General features: G+C 45.2%; 1 protein-coding gene across 8 annotated transcripts in view; it reads left to right on the plus strand.

Moving 5' to 3' along the window:
- LOC122753444 (nitric oxide synthase 1 adaptor protein) overlaps positions 1-11736 on the plus strand; it is a 407315-nt gene extending 395579 nt beyond the window's left edge. For 7 of the 8 annotated variants that reach the window (XM_044000834.1, XM_044000836.1, XM_044000835.1 and 4 more), the window contains 2 exons: positions 1337-1667; positions 9331-11736. In XM_044000834.1, the coding sequence (XP_043856769.1) occupies positions 1337-1667; positions 9331-9841 (842 nt within the window). In that variant the 3' untranslated portion in view covers positions 9842-11736. The remainder of the gene's footprint in view (positions 1-1336; positions 1668-9330) is intronic. The other variant, XM_044000843.1, reaches the window with a different exon arrangement.
- Positions 11737-14854: the final 3118 nt, after the last annotated feature.

The raw sequence follows: 14854 nt of genomic DNA on the forward strand, positions 1-14854 counted from the left end.
CTGATCTTAAAGATTCCCCACAGAAGGAAAATTTGTTACTCAGAGTGAGTTACTAGTCCCACAGTGAAATGATCATTAATCAAAATCCCACTCATCTCCAATAGCAGATAGAATCTCTGATAGTACCTAACAATAAGTGCTATGTAAAACTGGAATGAGCAGTAGACTCTACCTTACTGGAAGATGGAAAGTCTAATGAGAATTCTTGGGTGGGGGGGGGTGCCAGATGGCCTCTGAAGTCGTTGCATCTCTGAGATTCTGTGAATCCTGCCTGCTGCAGTTTTCCCCTTCTTTAACCCTCAGCAAGCACGAAAAGTCAGTCCTTAGATCATGGATAACAGGGACCATGCAGTCTGTTATCTAGACCAAGCAGGGATAGGGTGGGCATGTGGATGGAGTTCTATAGAAAAGTCTCCTGGTCTTCCTTAGCCATTCCATCCCATTACCCAGATGGGTGGTGAGTCACATAGTTGGATTGTGTGGTACAATGATACTGTCTTCCATCCTTCTCTAAATTCTTAACTGCTTCCAAGGGCTTGGTGGTGAGAGTGGACATGTCCCACAGTGGTTCTGTTTCCAACTCTCTTCTGAAAAAACAAGTTCAAGGGAGGGTGGGTTGGGAGGAATTATAGCGGTGAAAAGTGTGGATTAAGTATAAGGGCATTAAAGAAACAGCATAATACAGTGGAAAGAAGATTGGCTTTGGAATGGAAGGAACTGGGTACAACTCCCAGGTCAATTCTATTACTACCTGTGAAAATTTGAGCCATTTTCTGGGTCTCAGTTTCCTCATTCATAAAATGAAACGATTAGACTGCTGAGGACCCAGGTCCAATATCTACAAATAAGCTCTGGGACTATAAAATTCCTATAAAATTAATTCTTGGGGGCAGCTAGGTAGCACAATGGATAAAGCACTGGTCCTGGATTCAGGAGGACCCGAGTTCAAATCCAGCCTCAGACACTTGACACTTACTAGCTGTGTGACCCTGGGCAAGTCACTTAACCCTCATTGCCCAGCCCCCTAAAATAAATTCTTAAACTTAATATATTGACTGTGGATTTAATCACTGATTATTTTACATATATCTATTCCACGGATTTAGAAGAATTCAAGAAAAGACTAGCTAGCTCCTTCCTGAGTATTTCCAAATCATGTTAGTTGAAAATGTTGTGTGGGAAAAGTTGTTTTGTTGAGATTTCTTTTTCAGATATAAAGACCAGAATAGGAGAGATGAGGCCTGTTGGGTCCAGGCCAAAAAAACCCCCACTTCTCATTCCTTAATTCCCACTTCACCCCTTACCTACCTGCTTCTTTATCCTTTTCTTTTCACAGTTGACCAAAGCATGTTTGAGAATTCTAACACAGCACCCACACCAAAGCTGCAGCCAAGCCGTTCCTTCCCTCACCTGTCCAAGTCGACTGCCTCCAGCTCAACAGTCATGGGCCCAATGGAGCCAAGTGGGCCAGGGCTCCGGGTGGGCAGCAGCCAGCACCTCAAAAACCTGGGGAAGGCTGTGGGAGCCAAGGTCAATGATTTCTTGCGGAGGAAAGAGCCAGTGAACCTTGGGAACACTGCAGGAGTGATGGAGATCAACAAGAATGCAGGAGCCACACTATCTGCTCCAGGTGATACCCCACCGGGGACCTGGCAAGAAGAAGAAAGGTGAGCTGCAAATTATCCCTGGGCATCCCTGTATTGGCCAGTAGAGAAAGGGTTGAAGGGACTGCTGTTAAATGCCTTCATGTTCAGCTCTCTGTGAGGCAATACAAGGTAACTGCAAGGAAAGCAAGATATATACACACAATCTTGTCCTCTGGGAGCTTATGATAGGACGGTGTCCCTATCTGTTCTTTGTGATTAGGTGGCTCAGTTTATCAGCATCTATTGAGCAAAAAAAAAAAAAAAAGGATTACGAAGGATTTCTAGAGTTGCATTCGATGTCTCGACACCTTTGATAATGTTTTCCCCAAAGTTGTTTTTAATTTTTTTTGTCCTCAAGCTCAGAATAAATCACAAGAGTTTATTAAGTGCCTACTCTGTGCTAAGCACTGCGGATACAAAGATAGAAATGAAACAGTCCCTGTTCTCAAAGAACTTAAATTTTATCAGCGAAGAGATGTAAGGTGATTTGGCAGGGAGGCACCAGCTACCTGAATGGCCAGGAAAAGCCTCACATAGGAAGTTGATGGATAAAACACCGGCCCTGGATTCAGGAGGACCTGAGTTCAAATCCAGCCTCAGACACTTGATGCGTACCAGCTGTGTGACCCTGGGCAATTCACTTAACCCTCATTGCCCCGCGATAGATAGATAGATAGATAGATAGATAGATAGATAGATAGATAGATAGATAGATAGATAGATAGATAGATAGATGAATGAATGAATAAATGAATAGTTAAATAAATGAATGAATAAACAAACTGAAATTGAAGGGAACTCAGGATTCTAAGAGGGGGGAGTAAGGAGGGAGAGCATTTCATGCCTAGAGGACAATGTGTGCAAAGGGGTAGAGAAAAGAGATGGAATGTTGTGTATAGGGAGGCCCAAGGTCATGTTGGCCAGACTCTAGAGTGCATGAAAGGGGATCTCAGTGGTGAATACGCTTGCAAGGGTAGATGGGAACTAAGTTGTAAAAGGCCTTAAACACCTAACAGAGGGGTTTTGTGTAGGACTCTTCAGGGAATGGGGATCCCCCTGGAGTTTATTGGCCAGAGGATTGAAGTGGTTGGAGAGGGGAGAGGCTATTGCTTCCATTTCTTTTCCCTCTATTTACCAGGAAGCGATGGGACCAGTTGCCAAGATCTTAGCTTTTTTTTTTTTTTTTTGCAGGGCAATGAGGGTTAAGTGACCTGTCTGGGGTCACACAGCTAGTAAGTGTCAAGTGTTTGAGGTCACATTTGAACTCAGGTCCTCCTGAATCCAGAGCTGGTGCTTTATCCACTGCGCCACCTAGCTGTCCCCGGAGAGAGGCTATTGAAGTAGAAGAGAGGAGAGTGCACTAGGGGCTAAGCTAGAGAGGCAGCTCTGTGAGTGGAAAGAAGGGAACAATGTGAGAAATGTTGTGAAAGATGAGTTAACAGAATGACAATTGATTGGATATGTGGAGTGAGGGAGAGTGAGGATTAGAGAATGAATCTTGAGGCTATGAACTTGTTTGATTGGAAAGATGTCGGTAAGCTTGAAACAGGTATGGGAGGGGAGGGGGAAGATAATGAGGTCTATTTTGGACAACTTGAAGTTGAAGTATCTATAGGACATCCAGGTTGAAATGTCCTGAAAGCAGTTGGTGATGTGGAACAGGAGTTCATTAGTGAGACCAAGGCTGGATATACAGATCTGGGAGTCATTTGCATAGAAATGAACTCATGGGAAAGATAGCGTTTAGCAGGTAAGCTCAAAACACCTACCAACTTGTTAGATATTTTCCAGACCTTCTTTTCCAATAGGAGGGTCAACCCTAAGCAGCGTGGTGGAGAAAGCAAAACTTGTCTTCAGAGCTCTTTCTGTCCTCTTTCTATTATACTGTCTCTGTTATTCAAGAGGTCATGACGGTCTCATGCTGAACCCCAGGCATCCCCACTGTAGTGCCATATGCTTCAGACTTTCCCTTCTCCTTGATCCCATAAAAATTTCGTTCTTCCATGTTTTGGTTCTAGTGGTCTCTTCTGTAGCAAGCTTTTTCATTTTTATTTTATTTTTTTTGGTGAGGCATTTGGGGTTAAGTGACTTGCCCAGGGTCACACAGCTAGTAAGTGTCAAGTGTCTGAGTCCAGATTTGAACTCAGGAAGTCCTGAATCCAGGGCCGGTGCTTTATCCACAGCACCACCTAGCCACCCCCTGGCAAGCCTCTTCTAAAAATGATTTTGAGCTATTGCTCCTCTTCCAGACAATATTTGCTTTTGGGGGTGGTGTGAGGCAGTTGGGGTTAAGTGACTTGCCCAGGGTCACACAGCTAGTAAGTATCAAGTGTCTGAGGCCGGATTTTAACTCAGGGCCTCCTGAATCCAGGGCCAGTGCTCTATCCTCTGTGCCGCCTAGCTGTCCCTAATATTTGCATTTTAACAGTGGCTCTGACTTGAAGAAGTGACTAAAGATGTAACCTCGGGGACCATACTAATTGGTGGCCTGGTGCACTATAAAGACCCAACTGGACTTGGAATCAAAAGTCCTGGATTCCAGGTCTGACTTGACCACATGCTAGCAAGGAGACCTTTGGCAAGCCATCTATGACTCACTAGTTCTGGACATGGCTAAGTCACATAAGATCTCTAGGCCTCAGTTTCCTCATCTATAAAAATGGAAAAAGTATCAATAGAAAGGCAGCATGACTGAGTGGATAGAGGACCCAGGTTCAGAGTTAGGAAGCCCTGGATTGAAGGTCTTCCTTTGGCACATGATGAATGTGTGATCTCAGGCGAGTCTCAGCCTCCCAGGGCCCCAAGGCAGTCTCTGAAGCCACAAATCATAGAACATTGCTCCACTTCACTGGTAAAGGGGGTATCCTCACCGGAGAGCTCTCCAAAATCATGAAATCACACCTCTAAACAAACAAATAAACAAAAAATGCCCATCCTTATATACGGATCCAGCTGGGCCCTGGGCACAAAAGAGAATGAAAATCCATCTTTGCTCTTAAGGAGCTTACATTTTAATGGGTTGGATTCACTATGTGTATAGATAAGCACATGAATGATGATTTAAGGAGGAACGGATCTAGAAAGGCTTCCCATAGGGCAAGGGCACATGAGCTGAGCCAGCCTTGCCAGAAAACCTGGGGATTCTAAGTTGAAGGAATATGGAGAGAAAGCACTTCTGGTATGGGAGACAGGCCATGTGCAATCCCAGAGGGAAAAGATGGGGTAGTGAGCTCTGGAAAAGGCAAGCCCACCACTTCAGCTATAAGGAATAAATGAGGGGGGGGGCAGCTAGGTGGTGCTGTGGATAGAGCACCGGCCCTGGAGTCAGGAGGACCTGAGTTCAAATCTGGCCTCAGATACTTGACACTTACTAGCTGTGTGACCCTGGGCAAGTCACTTAACCCTCACTGCCCTGCAAAAAAAAAAAAAAGGAATAAATGAGATCACATCAATCCTAAAATACCATATAAATGCCAGCTATTCATGTGTAGTGTTGTGTGTGTGTGTGTGTTTTTAATTCAATCCAAGTGCAGGAGTTTTCATTTATCATTCTTGATTTTCATCTTGATATAGTCCATCATTCCAGCCTGTCCTATTGAATCTCGATTCTGTCATCAAATTTATTAACTACCCTTGACAGCTACACCTTCATTCAAGTCATTGATACAGACCAGGGGAGAAAGTAGAACCCTGTGGTTTGCCGCTTCTCTTCAAGGTGGCCCAGATTCATTAGGTGACACTCTTTGGATGTGACCCTTCAAAGAGTCAGGAATACACCTCATTGCAGGATCATCCAACCTAAGTCTCCCCATCTCATCCATATTTTTGGACAAGAGATTTTGCCAAATGCTTTGTTGAAATCCAGCAGCATCTCTCTGATCTATTAGTCTCTGATAAAAGGAAATGTGGTTAAGTCTGGCATGACTTACTTTTACTGAACCTAACTTGATTGGTATCATACAGTGAAAAGAGCATTGATTTTGGAATCCCGGCTCTGCTATATTACTGGGAGACCTTGGATAACTCATTTAACAGCTCAGAGCCTCAGTTTTTCTCATCTGTAAAATGGAGTTGGCCTAGCTCTCAGATTCAAATTCTGTTCCACTTACTTTTTTCTAAGTTCTTTCATCATTTATTAATTTGGCCTAGAATTATGCCAGGGAAAGCATCAAGCTCATAAGATAGTTTTCTAGTATTAGTCTTTCTCTCGTTTTGAATTACCCATCTCCATTCTTCTTTCACCTCTCCCTAGCTTTCAGAAAGCCTTCAAAACCCCTGGCTTAGAGATCACTTCTACACAGCTTTTTTGTGCCTACAATGTAATTTGTCTGGGTCAGGGCACTTGATTTCATTATTCCTTGCCCCAAAATCCTTTCCTCCATCAAACTCTCATGTCTTTAATAAGGGTGCCACCAATTCCCAAGAATCTCCATGGTTATAACCTTAGAATTATCTTTGACTTATCCCTCCCCTCATCCTCTTTATCCAATGAGTTGTCAAGTCCTGTTATATGCATCCCTTCCTTTCCATTCATACAACCCCAACCTTGTTCTACAATAAGCCTTTCCCTGCCCACCCTCATCTTGGGCAGTTAGGTAGTGCAGTGATTAGAGTGCTGAACCTACAGTCAGGAAGACCTGAGTTCAAATGTGACCTCTGAGACTTATTAACTGTATGATCTTGTATCTAAGATAATTTTACCTTTCTAGTAGCTGCTCTGCAAAAATTCAGGTAGCTACATATTAAAATCTATCCTTGGCTCCTTTTCCCACCATTGTTCCTGGTAGTTTAAGAAAATATTGATTTACAGCATAGTAATGAGTCTTGTACTTGCCCCCTCTCAGTCCCCAGTATAGTGCTAGTTTTGTTTTGTTGTTATGGTTGCTTTAAATCACCTGACCAGAGGCAGCGAGGTGGCACAGTGGATAGAGTACTGGATCTGGTGTCAGGAGAACCTGAGTTCAAATCCAGCCTCAGATACTTGACACTTAATAGCTGTGTGACCCTGGGCAAGTCACTTAACCCCACTTGCCTCACCAAAAAAAGAAAGAAAGAAAGAAAGAAAGAATGAAAGAAACTATTTTTAAAAATCACCCGACCTCCCAGGTATCCTCTCAAAAAGAGGCCTGCAGAAAGCAAAATTCTCTACAGGAAGCTTCACCTCTGCTGATTAAAGAGGGTAAAAGACTTCCTACACTCTGCCTCCATCAGGCCATCTGGAGTATAGCATTCATTTCTGGGCATCCCTATTTTAGGAAAGACATTGATAAGCTGGAAAATGTACAGAGTACTCTCAGGTTAGTTATGGATCTTCAGTTCATATCATATAAGGACTGGTCGAAGGAACTAGGGATGTTCATCCCAGAGAAGGGAAGACTTAGGGGAGGCATGATTGCTTTTCTTGAATGGAAATCATTATCCTCGTTTAACTTGGCTCACAAGGCTAGAACTAGGAGCAGTGGATAGAAGTTGCAGAGATACATTTTAATGTTTCCTAGGAATAAATACTTCCTAATTATTAGAGGCGCCAAGAATTGGGAAGGGCTGCCTCAGGAGACAGCGGGTTCCCCTCAGTGGGAGTCTGCCAGCCAAGGCTGAATAAACACTTAGGTCTATCAAGGAGGGTATCCTTTTTCATCTCTGGGTTGGACTGGATGCTTCCTCAAGTCCCTTCCAACCTTGACATTCCGGGATCCTGAGAGAGTCCCACAGTGATCCACACTGGTCAGACCATGTCTTGCGGTTTGTGTTCAGTTCTTTGTTTTTTTTGTTTTTGTTTTTGTTTTTTGCAGGGCAATGGGGGTTAGGTGACTTGCCCAAGGTCACACAGCGAGTAAGCGTCAAGTGTCTGAGGTCGGATTTGAACTCAGGTACTCCTGAATTCAGGGCTGGTGCTCTGTCCACTGCGCCACCTAGCTGCCCCATTGTGTTCAGTTCTAAGCAACATTATAGAAAGGACATTGATAAGCTGGAGATAATCCAAAGGAGAGGGTGACTGGGATGGTGAGAAAGAGGATTTGATCAATGACACCTTAGAAATCTCTGGAGATGTATACCATGGCTTAGGGAACTTTAAGTATCTGAAAATTATGTGGAAGTGGGGCAAGATCTGTTTTATTTTATCCCCAGAGTGGGGGAAAACTAGGAACAATGAATTGAAGGTGCAGAGAGGTGGATTTCAGTTCTTTATGAAGCAAAACTTGCTAATAATTAAGCTTTCCAAAAGTGTAAGGGATGACCTTCAGACGGTGAGTTCTCCTCCACCTGGGATCTTGAGTGGAAGATGCATAACCCTTTGCCGGGGACATTGTGGATGGAATCCTTATTCACATACAAATCTGCATAGATAATCACTGACATCTATTCCAGCTCTGAGTTTGTATGAGCCTAAGCAGCCTCTGAATTATAGATTTGTTTTTACTCAGATTCCCTCCCTACTCTCTCCCCAATGGGGGCAGGGATTCCTAGTCAATTCCCAGATCATCTCCATGTCCCTTCTTCCTCCGGATCATCATGTCCTTGCTCATCTACTTGGATGTCCATGGTTTGAATAGAAGCATCAGTTGGATTCTCCTTATTCAATGTGAGCTTGCCAGTGGAGGCTGAGCTTGCTGGAGATTGTTTCTGGGTGGGTTCTGGCCTGCTTGTACCTCTCCGAGTCTCCTGTGTGAAACAGTTCAGGTGGATTGCGAGAAAGTGACCGAATCCCTCCAAATGGAAGTCAACTGGATTGATGAATCCAATATATCTTGTAATGATGCTTTTAGAGAATGATAAGATACAGTTCTTGCCCACAGGAAACAGGATAATACTCTTGAGTCACTGAGTGCATAGGGCTCATGGGGCAGAGCAGGACAGTGTGGCTTGGAGCGGAGACTGTGTCAGAGGGAGTAATAGGTGATAAGATTGGAAAGGTAGGCTGGATGTCAAGCAGAGGAGGAGTTTGGAATTTACTCTGGGTAGTAGGGAGCCACTGAAGATTTTTGAATAGACAAGTGACCCCACCAAATTTGGGCATGAAAAGGGTTCTTCTGGCAGAGGTATGCAGAATGGACTGGACAAGGAAAAGGATCATAGCTTACAATATATAAACAAGGGGTCTCAGTTTCCACATATATAAAATGAAGATTAGTTTCTAAGGGCCTCTTTATTTCTGAATCCTCTGATCCGAATGGTTTTTCTCACAAAAACTCCATCAGAAGGAATTGTTATCCCCATTTTATAGGTGAGTGGTCAGGGAGCTGGGATTCAGGACGTTGTCACTTGCCAGACATCACACACTCATAAGTTAAAAGATTTATTGAAAATGCATCTTTGGGGCAGCTAGGTGGTGCAGTGGATAGACCACTGACCCTGGATTCAGGAGGACCCGAGTTCAGATCTGGCCTTAGTCACTTGACACTTACTAGCTGTGTGACCCTGGACAAGTCACTTAACCCCAACTGTCTCACCCAAAAAAGAAAAGAAAAGAAAATGCATCTTTAGGGCAACTAGGTGGTGCAGTAGATTAAGCACTGGCCCTGGATTCAAGAGGATCTGAGTTCAAGTCTGGCCTCAGACACTTGACACTTACTAGCTTTGTGACCCTGGGCAACACACTTAACCCTCATTGCCCTGCAAAAAAAAAATTAATTAAATTCAATTAAAAAAAGAAAATGCATCTTTTTTATTATTTTTCTTGCAGGTCAGCTCTATTGGAAGCATTCCCCCGCCTTGATCCACCTCCTCCAGTGACCAAGAAGCGGACCCCTCGGGCCCTGAAGAGCCCCCAAGACATGCTGATTTCCCCCCAGCCTGTCATGAGCAGCCTGGAGTATGGGGCAGAGCTGTCATCTGGGCCTCCCCAAGAGCCACCTTCCACGATGCCCAGCCTGGGAGAACAGGCCTCCGATGACAACCTGAGACCAGAGGGTTCTATGGAGATGGTGCCAGAGAGCGAGGCCCTGCCCAATGGAGAGGTCCCTTTGTCAGTGCCAGATCTCATCCACAAGGACCCTCAGAGTGATTTCAAGCTGAGGACAACCGAGTGGAGAAGGACCTCCTCCCCCAGCCTCAGTGAAAGAAATGGCCTCAAACTCAGTTTGGGTCCCCTCAGCCTGGCTGAGCCCCAGGAAGATGGCAGCCCCCCACCTCGGGCAAGGACCAGCAGCCTTGACAATGAGGGACCTCACCCAGACCTACTGTCCTTTGAGTAAAGCTTCCATCCCCTGTCCCCCTAAGGGAGCATGACAGTCCCTCCTCTAAATCTGGGGACAGAAGTCCCCGCCTTCTCTTTCCACTGTCCACGGAGGCCCTGGCTCAGGCTCCCTCTCCCCCTTTAACCACCACATTTGAAGGCACTATCAGGTTTCCAGGTAGAGGTCCTGACTCGATCCAGCAGCTCCCAGACCTCAGTAGGCTCCTAATAGTACCTTTGTTTGTGTCTAGTGACTTTTCTCTCCTGGGAAGGGGGGAAGGAGGGAACTCCTGTCCCATTGTAGTCCCCCTAACTTCCTTGGTGCCTCCCCAGTGCTGTTCCATGCCCATTCATCCCCACACAGACATAGTTGGGATGATGGGGCAGGTCACATTCTACTTTGATGCTTAATAAAAAGTCCCATTGATGCTGGCAGTGACCCTCAGGAACATGCTGGCCACACTTCCTTATTCTGATGAGTACACAGGCCCCCAGGTGAGAAGACCAGTCTAACAACAATCTCTAGAATTCTCTCTCTGGAATGCAACTCACTCCTCTGTGGGCAACTTGGGTTCCTCTCTCCATCCCACTCTGGTGGTGGTGCCTCACAGTTCCTACCTTGATATCTTGTGTGCAGCCTAGGAATTCCCTCAGGCTCAGTCCATCCTTGGGGGGGGGGGGCTCTCACAACGGGGAGGCCTGGAGTTCATAATCACATCAATGCAGGCAATGACTGGTTTGGCTTGATGATGGCTACACTTGTCTGAAAGCCACCTACAGCAACCAGAGCCTCAGCTAAAAGGTGGTCTTGGGTATGGATCTGTGGTGAGTCCATAGTCCACTTCATTCATCATCTCTGTTCTCTTTGTTCAGGTAGGAAGAGAGGGAAGCTGGGAAAGTTGTTTGCTAAGTTTGAGGGCCAACCCATGAGCTGCCTGCCCTATTTATCTTCCCAGTGTTCACAGGGGACAGTATTTCCCCTTTAGTCAGGCAAGTCATTGACTGAGGTCCTCTTGGTGTCACATATTGAAGTAGGCCCTGAAAATGTCCCTAAGGCTACTTATCTTTTTCCCTTCTTCCTTTCCTGTGGTCCCTTCCAATTGAGGCAAGATGATGAATTGGAAACATTGTGCCACTTTAAGCTCTCACCATGAGGGAAGACAGCACCTACCTCCCGAGGTGAATGAAGACAGAGCTGAGCAAGCCATGGTGGGAATATAGCAATGAGCTCTTCTTCTTTTTTTTCTTGATGAGCTTTTCTGAATTCCTTTTTTGGTGCAGAGGTTTGCCATCCAAGGAACTCATTTGTTCAGGTCCTGTGGTGTCGAAATCCCATTGAGCTGGGTGTGCTCCAAGCTGGTGGGAAGAATGGGGTTGGTTACTAGGATCCAGAGCTACGGAAGGTGTGTTGGCATGCCTGAAACGATATGAATCCTAGAGAGGGGTATAAGTAAGCATATGCACTCATAGGTGAGGACAATACATGAGAAGAGCATTGGAGTGAGATATGAGAGAGATGGGAAATCATTAATAGTGTGGATTTGTCCCCTGCCAAAGTACTTTTAACCTAGTAGAAGGTCCTTTGGCAAATGCTGGCACCCCCAAATCCCTGCTTTCTTTATAGAGGCGTCCGAGGCCTGCTCTTCTCTCTCATTCTGCAGGGCCATTAGCTCACACTTTCCACCTGCTTCCAGGACCCACCCCTGCTATCCATGGCTAGGAGGTGCCACCCTCTTGAGTTTAACCCATTGTTTGTTCCTGTTTCTCACCAGGAGCCTTGGGGTGCTGCCTTCCTGTGGCCAAGAGACTGTGTAAGGGGGTGAGCCTGAGCCAGGAAGTATACACATCGAGAAGAAGCCGGGCTTCCCTCGGGAGGAGGGCTTCACTTCCTAGGGAGGGGACTGGGTGGGCTTCACATCCAGAATGAAGGTTGCTTTCTGGAAACCCTCTGTTTGCCTAGTTCTACCTCCTACCTGTTCCTGTGCTGAGATTCACCTCCCCCTCTGCACTTACTTTTCATCTGCCTACATGGCTGACTTTTGCGAAGGAGTTAAGGGACAGCTGCAGCCTTCTTCTTTACTGCCCCCCTCCCAGGTGCCACCTATCTCTTTATAATCCAAAGAAGCTGGAAAAGGGCCGTGGAAGGGTGGAAACTATTGGATGGGGTTCTGAGGAGTGGGCTGCCTCTCATTCTGTGCTTACCCCACCACAGGTGGGGATTTTTCATCCACTCTCTCTGCCCTCCTACCCCAACTTCCATTTCAACCCAACTCACGATGAGTTTTCCCCATCCCTGTATAACCCTCATCTCTATCTCCTCCAAAGAGTGGGCCTGGACTTCAGCTCCCCTTGGAGCTGGACACTGGACGTTCAAAGCCTTGAACAGCTATCAGAGAATACCATAGAGAATCTAAACCCCTAGAGCATGACCTTAGTTAGCCTTAAAGTGTCACATGAATGCAGTGTGACCAGACCACTAAGCAGAGCAGACACCTGTCTATGGTCTTTCTAATGACTTGAGGTTCCCCGAGGTGGCTCAGGGTTCTGTGTTGGTGATGAGGGAACTGTAGATCTGCATCTTGGGTGGGGAGGGGGTGATCCCAATTTGAGCCTTGGCCCTCCATGCCAGGAGCTAGGCCTGCATCTCTGAGAAAATAATGCAATGATGAAATTGCCCTCCCGGATGATCTTTCTACTGCCTTAGCCCTGTTTCTCTCCAGAGACCAAATTAGCACAGGCAATGGATGCTAAATTCTCTTCTTTTGGCAACTCTGCCCCTTACCCTTCCTTCATTCCAAAGCTGCTGTCATTAGCCACAGAGTGCCTGCTCTGATGTCTCCAGGTCTGGCCTGGGGTCTGTTGGGCTTTGTCTTCATTTGGCTCTAAAGTCATTACTAGGGTTCCCACATAAGTGTATCCAAGACATGGAATTAATGGAGCCAGGCATCTCTCCTATTTCTATTTAGTATCATGGTGGTCTCCATCCCCTACCCCCCATCTCCCTTGCAAAACAGGGTGTTCTATCTACCTCACCGGGACTATCAGAGGCTAAAGTCTGGAACCTGTCAGGTTCCCTCTTGAAGGATCAATTATATCTAGTCTGAACAATTATTAAAAACTTCCAATTGTCAAGAGAGACAAGTTGCCTTATCTATCCAAATTACTGAATGATTTCCCAGACCCGCCTCAGTTGTCTGTCATTGGAGGAGTTAAGTCAAGGAGAACTGCTAAGTGCAGCCAGTGGCCTCCTTCTGGTGGATTTGGAAGCTCAACTTCTCAGGAGGGAGGGGGATCTAGAGAGAAGGAGGAGGATGGAAAGGGTGACTCTCAACTCTTCAAAAATGAAGAGAGCTGAGAGATGCCTTATTTTCTTTCCCCATCACTCCTCTACACCCACTTTGGTCTGTATATTCAGATATCTGCCTTGGTCTGTATAGACTAGATGCAGAGCTTTCAAAAACCTGGAAACTCAGAAGCATTTCTGACATTCGAGCTTTTCCAAGCATTGCCTGTATTACTTAGACCATCAAAGCTAGAAGTCCTCTCGTGCATCCCTTCGTTTTATGGATGAGGAAATGGGCCCAGAGAGAGGAAGGGGAGGGTTGAAGAGCTAGTTAGTAGCAGAGCCAAGATTGGAATCCATGTCTCAGGCTCCCAGTTGGAGCAGTCTTTCCACTATGACACATTGCACAGATGGAGATGTATATGTATATTGCTCATGTGAAAGCATATGTATATGTGTTATATATGTGGATATGTAGAAAGATGTGTATCCAATCTTCTTAATGAATGGGGGTGGGCTAGGAATCTTTGGTTGGAATCAGTTGTAGGGAGGAAGAAAGATATCAGATTTATTGTTTCTATAGAGTCTCTATATTTTTAGGAACTTTCTGTAGAAAGCAGCTGATTGCACAATAAAAGGTTTTGGATCCTGACATCCTGAGAGTGATGGGACTGGCTTGTTTCTTTCAGGGAGGAGGATACTAGTCTGGTGGGGTGTGGTGGCACTTTTCATTCTCAGGTGTCAGGCATAGTAAGGGAAATGAAGAAGGCAACAACACTCCATTGCTTCCTCATTCACAGGCAAGGTGGGGGATTTATGGGATACCCTGTGGTTCATCATTCCAATGAGGAGGTCACTCTGAGAGTGCTTCTCTTTCCTCTTTCCCCAGGAATCACATAGGATCATAGAGTGACATTTGAAGGGCACCTTAGAGATCATCTAATTCAACCCCTTTCATGATTTATTTAGTTTTTTATTCTTAATACCAAGATGAGCATTTCCATAGACAAAGCGGGTTAGAGAAAGAGGATTGTACACCTAGCCACGGATCTGCATCCACGAAGTACACAACAAATTTAATGTGTTATTTCCAAAGCACATCTGGATCTCCCACAAATCTTCTTTCCATTTTCTTTGGTACATTTTGAAAAATGTTTTGATGACCCTCTTTCCTTTCTCCGCATTTCGGTAATCCTATTGCTAGCAATGACCCACTGACTCCCACTCAAAACCAAAAGATAACACAAAACCTGCATAACAAATATGCATAGTTGGGCAAAACAAATCCCCACATTGGCAACGACCAAAAAAATGTATCTAATCATGCACCTTGAATTCTTCACCTCTCTTTCTGAAGTTGGGCAGCATGTTCCGTCAAGGGTCCTCTGAAGCTGTCTACCCTCTCCCTCTACATGTGAAACTGAGGTCCAAAGGAATGAAGTGACTTTGACAAGGCCAACACAGCAAATGATGGAGCAGGGGTTTAAACTTAGAAGCTCCCCTCTCCACTGCATCATCCTACCTCTCAATCCTCATCAGTAAGGTCTAAGAGGATTGGTCCATGTTCTGGTAGAGGTTACTATATGAATTGAGGCTGGTAGCTCAAACATAATTTTCTTTTTTTTAATTCAATTTTATTTTCAGTTCCAAATTTTCCCATTCGTTAAGAAAGCAAAAAAATTGTTACCAAAAATTAGTCAAGAAAAGCAAATTCCCACATTAGTCATGTCCAAATACATATGTATATAT

This window comes from Dromiciops gliroides, chromosome 4 (genome assembly GCF_019393635.1).
Source record: "Dromiciops gliroides isolate mDroGli1 chromosome 4, mDroGli1.pri, whole genome shotgun sequence".
Classification (NCBI taxonomy): Eukaryota; Metazoa; Chordata; class Mammalia; order Microbiotheria; family Microbiotheriidae; genus Dromiciops; species Dromiciops gliroides.